The sequence below is a fragment of the Mustela putorius genome, unplaced genomic scaffold (genome assembly GCF_011764305.1).
Source record: "Mustela putorius furo isolate JIRA1106 unplaced genomic scaffold, ASM1176430v1.1 tig00003871_pilon_pilon_pilon, whole genome shotgun sequence".
Lineage (NCBI taxonomy): Eukaryota > Metazoa > Chordata > Mammalia > Carnivora > Mustelidae > Mustela > Mustela putorius.
The window spans coordinates 2,987,729-3,000,912 of record NW_025422023.1 but is presented as its reverse complement, the minus strand read 5'-3'; the positions used below and the strand labels follow the sequence as shown (position 1 = coordinate 3,000,912).

General features: G+C 34.5%; 1 protein-coding gene across 15 annotated transcripts in view; it reads right to left on the bottom strand.

Moving 5' to 3' along the window:
- PDLIM5 (PDZ and LIM domain 5) overlaps positions 1-13,184 on the bottom strand; it is a 202,542-nt gene that overhangs the window by 78,721 nt on the left and 110,637 nt on the right. For 6 of the 15 annotated variants that reach the window (XM_004756042.3, XM_004756046.3, XM_004756044.3 and 3 more), the window contains 2 exons: positions 10,916-10,958; positions 8,762-9,180 (listed from right to left, as the gene is read on the bottom strand). In XM_004756042.3, the coding sequence (XP_004756099.1) occupies positions 8,762-9,180; positions 10,916-10,958 (462 nt within the window). Of the gene's footprint in view, positions 1-2,247; positions 2,263-5,461; positions 5,479-8,761; positions 9,181-10,915; positions 10,959-13,184 lie in introns of all 15 variants that reach the window. The other 9 variants (XM_004756045.3, XM_004756049.3, XM_013058027.2 and 6 more) reach the window with 2 other exon arrangements.

Sequence of the window (13,184 nt, the reverse complement as noted above, 5' to 3'; positions counted from 1 at the left end):
TCAAAACAGGACAAACTCAAACTTTTGAAAGCTGTAAGTCTAATTCCAGGAGAGATAAAGGAGCCTAAGTCTGGACTAGCAGACTATTGCCATAAGATCCAAGCAGAGAAAGTGCTCAAAGAGTATCAGATGTGAGTGTCAAAACCTCCTGGGTGTAACTCCTTGCTACAAACTCACAGTACTATCAGAATGCTGCTGGACTGCCATCATTTTAAAAGTTACACTCCAAAAACTGTTTTGGTATACTAGAAGTGTTCTTACCCAATGAACAATATGATAGGATTAACATCAACACTGGCTTTAAAAACAGACAAGTAATAGTTTCAAGCATGACATCCTTCACTTAGTGGGTGTTTCGTGCAAGTCATTTAACTTCTCCCCGTCAGAGGAAAAGGGACTGCATTTACCTTAAAGAGTTGTTTTGAGGAATAAATAAGATCGATAATATATGTAAAGTGTTCTCTAAAGTACCTAATGCACAGTAATGATTACATAATGGCTTCTTTTATGATCACTAAAAACATTATTTGAAATGCATGTTTTAAGGGTATGGGTCATCAGGGGTGCCTGGGTGGCTGAGTGGGGTAAGCCTCTGCCTTCAGCTCAGGTCATGGTCTGGGGGTCTCAGGGTCCTGGAATCAAGTCCGGCATCAGGCACTCTGCTTGTCAGGGAGCCTGCTTCCTCCTCTCTCTCTGTCTGCCTCTCTACCTACTTGTGATCTCTTGTCTGTCAAATAAATAAATAAAATATTTTTTAAAAAGACTATGGATCATCGGAATATATAAAGAACAGAAGAAGGGTGCCTCGGTTGGCTCAGCAGTTAAGTGTTAAGTGTCCCACCCTTGGTTTCCACTTGGGTTCAGGTCACAATATCATGGGTCATGAGACTGAGCCATGTTGGGGCTCTGCGCTCAGTGGGAATCTGCTTGAGATTCTCTCCCTCTGCCCCATCCCCATGAACTCTCTTTTACTCAAATAAATAAATCTTGAAAAATAACAAGAGTAAATAATATTTACATACAAAATATTTATAGCTTATGGTAAAATTTTAAGATTCCAAAAGTGAAATATCTGATATTAATTACTTCACTAAAAACCCAATCTTTTTTAAAAGAGGGTTTTAGGGGGCGCCTAGGTGGCTCAGTGGGTTAAGCCTCTGCCTTAAGCTCAGGTCGTGATTCCGGGGTCCTGGGATTGAGGCCCACATCAGGCTCTGTGCTCAGCAGGGAGCCTGCTCTCCCCCCCACTCTCTGCCTGTCTGTCTATCTACTTGTGATCTCTCTCTGTCAAATAAATAAATGAAATCTTAAAAAAAAAAAAGAGAGAGAGAGAGAATTTTTTAAAAATCAGAATACACAGAGTACTTCATAAACACACTACATTTAGAAGATATAATTTCCTAAACAGACAACAAACAGACATAAGGTCAAGACCTTATGCAATTACTTGAAAAACTTCATATTTAGCTACTCAACTTACCCCAAAGTTTAAATTTCTCTGTAATTACTGAATGCAGTTTACTCTTAAATGGTGCCAATTTCAACCATAAGACTATTTTATTTTCTACAAAAGGTTTGGTCTCTAAAAGTACAAAACAGTGGTGTCAAGCTAAGAATAAGTACATTGGTAAAAATAAAATGACACCAATTAAGAATACGTTTTAGCCACAACATACTTGGAAAAAGCATGGTACACCTCTGAATTTCTGATATTCACCACAGCTTAAGGCCCTGTGTTAAGTGATATGAAGTTTCTAAACATTCACTTAGCTTTTCTGGCTCTGATACTCTAAACTCTGATGGTTGTGATAAAGAAGAGAGTCATCTCAATGATTTTATTTTTTAAAAATATATTTGAGATAGAACATCAATTTAACTATCAAAAGCAAATAATTTATTTCAAAATACAGATATTCACAATTAGCAACTTTATTCATATTTTAAAAAATACTAAACAAGAGAGACCAAAACTATGTCTCTAACTCCAGTATACACGGTCTACAATACTTATCTCTTTGAAGGGGCAGCTTACTGATTTTTCCCACCGCCAAAGTGGAAAACACACCCACTGATTTAGAAGAAATTCTTTAGTATGAAAAACATGTTTCCTAGGTTCCTTAACAAATTTGAAAATTCTTGCATGAAGAAGACATTAACCAAGTTTGCTGGTGGTATTAAATTGAAAGTAAGATGGAAAGTTAGAGACAATGATGAAATTACAAAAGGAACCATTGATTAGGTACTTACACAGTGCCAGGGTTACTGAAGGAAGAATAATACACACAAGAAATATGTAACAGAGTAGAGAAGACATTGAGGTTCCCAGGATAATGGAAAATGGACAAATAAGAGGCAAAAAAAAAAAAAAAAAAAAAAAAAAAAAAAAAAGGGGGGGGGGATAGAAAAAAAGAGAAAGAAAAAAGAAAATAAAAAATGAAATAATGAAATTCAAAACAATGAATTCACATGAAGATATTACACATAAACACCATGCTTCAAAATAAACATGTAAACACAAACAAAAATGAACAAATATTAGTCAAAATTCTGTTATATGTTAACAGAGAAAGATTCACTATTTAAAAAGATCTCTAGGTTTATTTATTTCATTTTAGCATGAATCCAAATTTCTATTATGTTCCTAACAAAAGGGAGAGAATAAAATTATTACTGGATGTAAGATGTAGAAACAGAACATTTTAGAAACACTTAAAATTAGAGAAAGTCTTTCACTCACATAACATGTGAAGTATGTATTAATAGCAAATGCAATCTCACAAAAATCATCCTGAATCATTAAAATAAAAACTTAATCCTCTGCCAAAATCACTATATTGTACACCTGAAACTGTATGTTAACTTGGAGTAAGATAAAAACATAAAAAGCCAAAAAAAATTATCCTGAAACAGATACTACAAAGAAATAACATGCTATTTGATTTTTCTCTTAGTTTTAAAAAATGTGATTATGACGGAAAATATAGGAAGTATACTGGATCATAAATAATGGGCTACCACTTAATTTTCATACTCTCCTCTGTCTGTCATTACCACGCTTATTCACAAGCAAATCCAGTAAGTCTGATATTGATTCATACGAATTCATGCTTTCATTTTCTATTATTTTTTATTACTCAAAAAGGCATGCCTAATATGATACAGTGAAGGAACTATACTAGTAACATTTAAAGAAGGAAGATCTCAAAACACAATTCATTCACACAGCCTATTAATTGTAGAATCATTAAAGACACATATATTTATACACCATTATGGACAGAGAAGACTGAAGTATAAACTGTACATAGTTTGCCAACACACTGCTGAACCAATCCTGAAATGAAGCTTAGTCAGAATAACTAGCAATTCATTATGATCTCGTGACAGTTTTAATATTAACACTGCTCAGTGTAGCTGTATTTCCTGGATATATATCAAAGTCAGTTTCATAAACTCTACAGAGGACTGAGTTTCACTGAAGGGGGGTGGGATGCAGGAGTATGCTGATCTCAGCATTTATTGATATGTACTCTGCTGTAGCCACGACCCAAAGCATACTCTCCTCTGCCTTGTGATTTTAAATAGCAGGGAAACAGTTTTTCAAAATAACCTCCCCTGAACAGAATTTTAGATACATAGTTAAACATTTTTAAGTTTAGGGGGGAAAGTTTTGTATCAACATGAAGTTGGGAGGGAACTGGTTCTATTGCGTAGTAAGTGGCAACAAATGGAGACTAGATTGGTTTCGACCTAAAGATGCCAATTTGTATACATCAAATGAATATTTCCAAGCATTTCAGAAAATGTGCCCAGGTGGAATGGAGCATCATACACTGCAATGGCATCTGTGCTAATGTGACAATGAGAAGACCTGGCTCCTCACCCTGACTATGCTGCCACTTGCCCTCTGCCCTGGACAAGGTGAAATCTACAGAAGCCCCTTTTTACTACAAACAGTGAAATGGTTATAATTTCTTTTTCTTTCAGAATTCTTATAAGGGCAGTAAGTTTAATTTATGTAAAGACACTCTGAAAACCACACAAACACAGATTTGTTTTTAGGGTAGATCCCCTAACTGATACTAAAAACAAAAAAAGTACTATCAAACCCAACTGTAGTTTATGCACATTATTCATTTATACTGCTTCAACCCATTTCAAAACAAATACTAGTTCAAAGTAACAGAACAGGATCACAGTCAGGTAATGCAGAGGAAGGCATGTCAAACTGGCTTCAGAAAAACCTAAGCTTGAATCTTAATCACTTACAAATGCATGACTTGAGAAAATTAAGTACCTCTCAGTGTTCAAAGTCTGAATGAGAATTAATCACATAATCCACTCATAAACACCTAGCACAATGGACAGTAATATCTAATAAATTAATGAATCTGAATCCTGAATTTAAAAATACATATATTTAACCTACATGCTTATATTTATTTTTCCAAGGCACAATTTTTCCCCTTTATAAGTGAAATTGTTTATTATGGACTCTAAAAACTAGTCAAAATTTTTGTGTGTAAGAATTTAAATAATAAATTAGGGCATGGCGATCTTTCACTAGTACCATGGTATACCATATTCCTAAGGGTATGGAACATGGAACTATTCAATTAGTGAGACCACAGCCATACTGGAATAAAGTTGTTCTAATAATCTGATCATTAATTCTCTGGTATGCCTAAAATAGTTAAATATTATGTATTTTCAATTCTAATCTACATTGTGATGATACATTTCAGCACATGCTCAGACTAATCATAACACAAAATTAATTTATCTAATGTGATTTTTGTCTATTTTTAAGGCTATTAATCACCAGCCAGTGTACCATCAAGACCAACAGACACAAAAGCAAGGTTTTAAGGGTATTCCACAGTGATTCCCAATGTCTATGCCAACTACCTATGTCATTTAATAAGCCACTAACTACCTCTCTTAGCTAATGTCAAAAGGTATGTATAAACCTTGTATCTAGAGTCACACAACTGTACATGTAGAGGTCTAAAACTTCCAGCAACATTGCTGAAAAAATAAAAAACGTTCTTAAGAAACTTTACCTGGGAACACTGGTTTGTTATGTGAATTTGGAAAACAATTTAGTTTTGTACATGTTATTTGCTAGCGCTACGTATGTTTATGCTTTCTCTTGTATCTTTCTCTTTGCCTTTTAACAGTCTTGACTGACACAAATTACATTCCCCCAAGCATTATGTCTTATAAACCACTACACAGCAAACCCCACATATATTTTATGGCAAAAGTTAAATACTATTATTTATTACCAAAAAGCAATTCACTACAACATAGCAATGCAAACCAAACTTATTGAAAACACTAAATTGTGTTTAATGACAGCGGTTTTGCAAAATGTTAATTTTGCAAAAATCAGACACATTCATGCTCTTTACTCATATATAAATCACCATATTTCCTCTCCAGTAATGTGGATACTAACTTTGTCACTTGTGTTTTCTGTAAAAAGAAAAGCATTTTAAAATATTACTATGATATCATACTTTGCATCTTCCAAGGCCACCAGTTTCTTCAATATGACATATTGGAACTGTTAGAAGAAATTGCAGTCCAACAAAATTGAAATTAATAAAGGATACATGACACACTTACCTCTTGAAAGCAGTGGCACATTATAATGCAAGGCATATGGAAAGAGAAAAGGTAAATTACTTAAACTACTTGATGCAAAATAGCTTCCCTTCCAGTTTGGAATACAAAGTCCCATTTTGGTCTAAGTAGAGTAAAGAGGGAGAGGAGTAAGGAAAATAGCAAGTCAAGACCAATAATTTGTATATGTAGAAGAAAGATTAAAAATTTCACAAAGTGCCTTATTCAGTGTTATTTATAAGAAGGAACAATAGCACTTATATAGCTTTATTAAGAAACCTTCTAAAACTATCAATATAATTACAGATTTTACACTTTATGATGAGTAATAATTTCTCAGTAGTAATGCATAACAAGTAAACACTTATTTGTGTCTTATGTTAATTAATCCCACATAAATTTGGGTGAGACACCTATCAATTTGGCAAACTGGCCAATGACTTTAAATCACTTAAATACTAGGGGTGCCTGGGTGGCTCAGTGGGTTAAGCCACTGCCTTCGGCTCAGGTCATGATCTCAGGGTCCTGGGATCGAGTCCCACATCGGGCTCTCTGCTCAGCAGGGAGCCTGCTTCCACCTCTCTCTCTCTCTGTCTGCCTCTCTGCTTGCCTCTCTGCCTACTTGTGATCTCTCTCTGTCAAATAAATAAATAAAATCTTTAAAAAAAAATTTAAAAAAAATCACTTAAATACTAATAATCTTTCTGCTTTGAGGAAAAAGTCAACTTAAGAACTTAGCTTTATACCCTTCTGAACTCTTAAATTTTTGGTTACTGGCATGTATTATTTTTAAAATAAAAAGTAATTAATAAAAAGTTACAACTCTCAACATTGCATATCTTTTGTAACATTACAAAAATATGAAAAATGAATGTACTAATCACATAATTAGTAAATACTCTTGACAATTATTTCAGACAAAGTTTGCTACCTGATGAGGGAAATATATTCACCAATACCACAAAACACTTATCCTTCAAAATGACAGATCATTGACTAGTAAAAAGTGTGATTTATCTTTGATTTCTCTAATCTGAATGCAGTGAGAGAAATGTCAACTGCAAATCTGTCTGAGAATTTCACAGACACCACACTTGTTTTCAGACTAATCAAGTGTTCATTGTCCATCACCTGGACAACATCTGAAATCAACCTATCTTTAAATATACCCAGTTTGCTAGTGTGAAGCAGTACCTTGCTTGTTCATGATGCAAAATATGTAATAACCCCCCTTTCCTCGAATTCTTGCACAGTGCTAGACAAAGGCACATGCTCAGTAATCACATGTCCACTGATTAAAAAGCCGTCATCGAGGACTTATTACTATACACCACTGCCTACAGTTTCAGTTTGAAAATAATAAGCTTTAAATCATTTTATGTTTAAGGGTCAAAGTTGTTTTTATAAAGCTCCTTATTCATTATAAAGTTGTTTTTATTAAGTTTCTTATTCATATTTTCATGTTGTAAATATAGTACTTTTCCATACCTCAATTTACTTTTACCTGTATAAGTTTCCACTATGAAGACTATCTTATATGAATCAGTAAAGTTGGATTTTTTTCCTTAAAAAAAAAAAAAGAAAAGAAAAAGACCATTTTATAAAATTTCAAGAAATGTAAGGAGGAGAAATATTTTTGTTCAGACACTTCTTCCAGTGGACTTTTTTACACTGAAATGGGAATTTAATTAACATAGTAGATTTCTGCTTTGAGTATTCGATGGGGCCAATAATTTGACAGGCAGCATCTTTCTTCTAAGAATATCCACTTTGCTCACTCTAAATTCTATTGTCTTGAAATGGACATACAAAAAAACACAACCAAACACACCTCAACACTACATATTATTTCTCTTTCTCAAATAAAAGAAGAAATAACGTTCTTTGAAGGACACTAATTTTCCTCAATATATGCTTCAAAACTTTAAAAAGCCACCCACAACCACAAAAACTGTATTTTCGAAGCAGTAGCTGTTCTTCCAGACCTCCTGCTCTTTCTCTCAGCAGCAGGCTGGAGCCCTGCCACCTTCTTTTCAAAGCCCCACGTTGCCATGGCAGCGGTGCTACAGAAAGCACAGCCCCTTCATTACATGAATTAACATTCGGAAGGGATTATCTCAGAAAGGACCTATGCACGCAATTATTTTAATTATATTTTCCTGGGAACTGGCATTGGTTAAAAAAAAAAATCATGCATGCAGATGATTTTCCTTTGTTTTCCTTTTAAAGCACATTTTTGTCACAATAAATGTGATCAAAATGATTTTACAAAAATGACTTTGGCTTCAAGTATAGTCACAGAATTCCAAAAAGAGTAAGACGACCATCTATAAAGGAAGCTGCTGAAAATGCACATCAACCAATGCTTTTAAATGCCTCAAAAAGGAAAAAAATAATAAGGAATAGATTTTCAAAACTTCCACTGACATTGAACATCTAGTGTCCACTTCCATAAACCTATTCACATTTTAGAAAAACCTTTACAATGAAAACATCCTCTAATTTGTTTCTGATGTTTGGGAAGTATCCTTCGATGCTATTGTTCTGTCATTACTGTTTGCTTTTACAGACCAAATTCTAGCTTAAGCTTATCTGAAAAGAATGTTGCTGACTATCTGACCTAAGCTAATGCATCATACGTAGACATGAGTCAAAACTAGATTTGTTTTCTGTCTTAAGACAACTTCTTAGAAAAAAAGCTTCTTACAAGCTCCTCATTTCCTCTCTCCTTAGGATGAGATACATAAGCTGACACAACTGTAACCACTCTGTTTAAACTTTCAGTGACTAATAAAAGGATGGAAAAAATGAGAAAGAAAGATTCAAGATCTGCCTTGCATTATAAGTGCCAGCTGCTCCACGTTATACCAGGACTTGGAGAAAGAGTTACAGAGTAGTATGTTACATGGTTCATAACATGTCAAAATGCAGTACTCAGGTTTTGATTAACCTATAATTGCCTTGCAGAAAGTGCTACATGTATATAATATAAAGCTACATGTTAATGAAGCAAATAAAATTTTATCTTCTTTCCTTCCAAGAACAGCTGATGGGGTGTGGGGGTAAATTATCTCCCGGAAATTGCCTGAAAGAAGAGTTTTGATAAGAGCAGAAAGCACCCTTGGCCACCTACCCATTTTGCTGTTTAATGTCACCCTGGGATCCTCTTCTCTGCCCCTCTGCTAGCTCCTGAGCAGTCTCGGAACACGCGGTGGTGACTGTGGGCTGCCGTGGGACATTAACTGCAGGTTTACCAGCGCTCAGTGCAGATGAATGCTGGTCAGCACTAAGACTGGCATTAGCATGCAGTCCGGATGCAGCAAATGAGGGAGGAGTGACAGCAGCCACAGGTGGAGGGGAAGCATGTGATGAAGTGGTCGCATGGGCTGGGGTGAAGGCAGACGATGGTGATGGGATGGATGTGACTTTTGGTGAAGACACAGAACCAAAGGGTCGTGGTGCCTTATTGTAGGCCATGTTGGTTGTGGAAGTGACTTTGGACACAGCAGGAGATGTAATGGGCACAGGTTTAACTACTTCTTTAGGTTCTCCCTATGTAAAATAAAAATAAACATACACAAAAACACACCAAATACATGCAAAATAGAACTGAAAAGAACACACAGCTAGTTTTTAAAAAGACAAACACAATTGTGTTAGCAGCCCCGATTTTACTTGTTTCTACATAAAAACAATGAGCGTAACATGCATGCCAACTGATCCCAACATGCACAACACAGATGCACACGATGAGGGTTTTTTTTTTATATATATAAAAATGAAAGAAGTTTCACAATATCTAGGAACTAGAGTAGGAAAACTATCAAAAAGCCTAAATGCCATCGTAAGTGTCAACAGACACTTTAATTTCCCAAAAGGAAAAAAATTTTAAATACCCCATAATAAACAAAATATTGCTAACCAAAACATTTATTTTAGAATATCCAGAGTCTTGATTTAATTCCATCTTTCAAACATGTTTAATTACTCCCCAGAGTAATTATGTAATAACCCCCCCTTTCCTCGAATTCTTGCACAGTGCTAGACAAAGGCACATGCTCAGTAATCACATGTCCACTGATTAAAAAGCCGTCATCGAGGCCTTATTACTATACACCACAGAGTACAATTATTTGATTCACGCAGAAAAAAACAGCATATTTCTAAGTCTCCTAATAAAAAATATTTTTTAAACAGAAGGAAAAGATCATTTTCTCATCTAACTAAAAATGTGCACATTCTAATGATTATTTTGAATAAAGATATTGCTTAAAAGAAAAATCTCAAAAATCCACCTGTTTTCTCTCTGGAATGTTTTGAGATATTCTTTAGAGGTGGAATAAAAATTCTTTCCCTCTTCCAAAATAGTTAATAGTTGTTTTAAAAAAAGAAATGATCTTGGATGTTTCTTTGTTGTTTCTCAAAGAAACATTAATTACTAAGAAAGATTAATTCCTCCTAAAATTAACATAGTTTGTGTTTGCAAATCCTTATCCCAAAGAAAGTGTTAAGTTTAAAACAAAACAAAACAAAAGGTTAAGCTTCTGTGACATTCAAGAATAAATTCCTACTCACCCTACCATCCCAAAAGAAGAACAATCAAATTCTTTTAAAAACCTACAAGGGTGGCCCTATTATGTTTCATTTTAAGAAAAAATAAGTAATCTAAATTAATCTTGTAGAAATAATAAAGCTAATTGGGAGGAGGGAAGTAACTTATGTTTCAGCAAATCAATATAAGTAATTCAGTGGAAAGGCACAAATAAAATTAAGGAGAAAACCCCCCAAAGTATAAGCCAGCTGTGTATGAAAAATGGTTGCGGACCATTTGAAAATATATATGAGAGAAAAAAGGTACTTGCCAATAACCTAATCTAGAATACACTGAAAATGTAATTAGAAACCTATTAATATTACTAATAAAATGTTATCAAAGACTTGTGACATTCATTTTCTGGAACCACTTTTTTTACTCTCTTTAAAACATGTGAATAAACATAGACAAAATAAAAGTGAATGTGAATGTAAGAAATATGGATATAAGTTAGATAATATATGGCTAAAGAAAGCATGTTTTAATAATATGGGTATAATTATAAATGTCAATTAAGAATGTGTTGATTTCCATCCCTCCCCCGTCCCCCCCAATCTTTAAAGGAAAAGAACTGTAAGGAAAACTGTATTGAAACTATAAATTGTCAGTATGGCCTAAGACAAAGAATGGAAATGACAGTGATTCAGGAGGGACAATCAAGTGGTACCTAGTGATACCAGATGAGAAACACACCTTCTGCACGGCAACTGGCTCAGGCTTGGGTGTAGCAGATGCCCTAAAAGGGGAGGAAAAAAAAAAAAAGAAAGAAAGAAAGAAAAAAGGGAAAATAACCATAAGTTTTTACAAATAACTTATTAATATAATTTTATTAGTATATACCTTAATATGTTAAATATTTATAGTTTCATAATTCATAGTCTTGACTATTCGTCTCTACTAATTAACTCCTGTAACTCAAATGCTGCAAGTACCTATATCCTTACACACTGGATATTCATTAGTTTTCTACACACTCAAATGAAGACAGACAAACACCAATTGTGCTTCATCATGCACCCGTGTTTAAGCTTTCAGTTACGGTTATTCTCCACCCAAAACTGAAAAGTATAATAAACATGACTTTCTCATCCTTGAGTGGTTCCTGAAATCTAATATGAACCTCTATCTCCCCTGGTATCTGCCTTTTCTTCTAACACCCAGGAATATGACCACAGGATATTGGTCTCTGTGAAGATAGTAAGTTCTGGTTGAATGGAGTCACTGAATGAGTATTTATTTTGTGTTTATATTCCTAAGTGCTTGTACAAGGTAATGTATTTGTTATGTTAAAACTAAACTTTAAGTTCTTCTATTAGGCTATAATTTCAGTGAAGGAAATGACCATATCCCATTTCTGTCTCTACACCAACACTGTGCCTGGCATGTAACATGTCATCAGTAGTAAGAGTGGAAAGGAGAGACCAAGGAAAGAAGGGCAGAACTCCATGCATAGAGCCTATTTCCAATTCAAATTAGGTATTTCCAATATATGCCTTCTTTTTGTATTATTACTCGCTCTTTGGTTAGCATGGACTAACAGTAACTAATTGATTTGGAGCAACTATTGCATATAATCATGACAAATAACCAAAGTAGCAACTATCCTTATCCCCATTTTTCAGATGAGGTATTTCAACGTTTAGAGTAAGTAAATTACATAGGATATACAGCTGGCTGACAATTCTTACATATTACAATATACTACCTGCAGTCAAGGACAGTAACTAAATGACTGGGAAAGCTTCTAATAATTTACCCAATATTAAGGTACATATTACGCTTAATAATGCCAGAAGCAATGTGACTCCTCTTATAATATAGGCTGCGATATCAAGTACAAGATTAAAGAAATGTAACTATAGTAGGTAAATAAGTGATAACAATTTTAAGCTACAGACCATGAGATTATTTTACTTATAGAGAGAACAGATTGCCAACAAAAGAAACTATAATAGGATATTTGATTTCTATAATAATGAACTCTGATCATTTTTAATAGCAAATGAATTTTCCAGTAACAATTAAGTTGGTTAGTTAGGGCAAGCACCAACTGAATAATTGGCTGACCTAATGAGAGGCTACAATGGATGTTAACATTCGGTTACCACAATATAGAATTATACTCTGTGAAGTTGCATAACTTTCCATGTGTACTCTCAAATAGACAATTTCTCATTTAGCTTATAGGGTTATTATAATAAGCAAAGGAAACAAGTTCAAGTACAGAACAGTGGAATCTTCCTTTCATTGAAATTTCACAATGAGATGTAATCACAAAGGATCTACTTATTAAAATCTCCCAAGACATTATTGGAAGTTTGCCATAATAGGGTAGTTTTCTTTTTCATCTGGACACTTAAAGGTACATGGAACTCTTCTGGCAATGTAAAAATAATTTATAAAAAAGAACTTGATATTTAACAGTCACCAAGTTTCCAAATAGAATAAAATGCATATATCCCTATGTCTATGAAAACAAACCCCTTAGCTTTTCCTAGGTGTTAGTTCTTAACCAATGTTAGCAACAATAACAAGGAGAAGCTCAGAATGGTTAGTTTACTTAATTTTGGAATCCAACCTCTTACTTTGTTGAGAAAGCACAGAATAATAATAGTCCTAAAATACTTTATGCGCTGAAAGCTCAACAAAAAATACTGTACTGCTTGAAATCTTGAATTAACAGAAGAACTTAAAATCTGAAACTTGAATCTATTTGCCCTGCTTACTTTCTGATTCAGTCTCACAAGTGCAACTACCTGAACTAAGAGAAGCAGTCAGAAAAAAAGAAATGGGGCGCCTGGGTGGCTCAGTGGGTTAAAGCCTCTGCCTTCGGCTCAGGTCATGATCCCAGGGTCCTTGGATGGAGGCCCGCATCGGGCTCTCTGCTCAGCAAGGAGCCTGCTTCCCTTCCTCAATCTCTGCCAGCCTCTCTGCCTACTTGTGATCTCTGTTTGTCAAATAA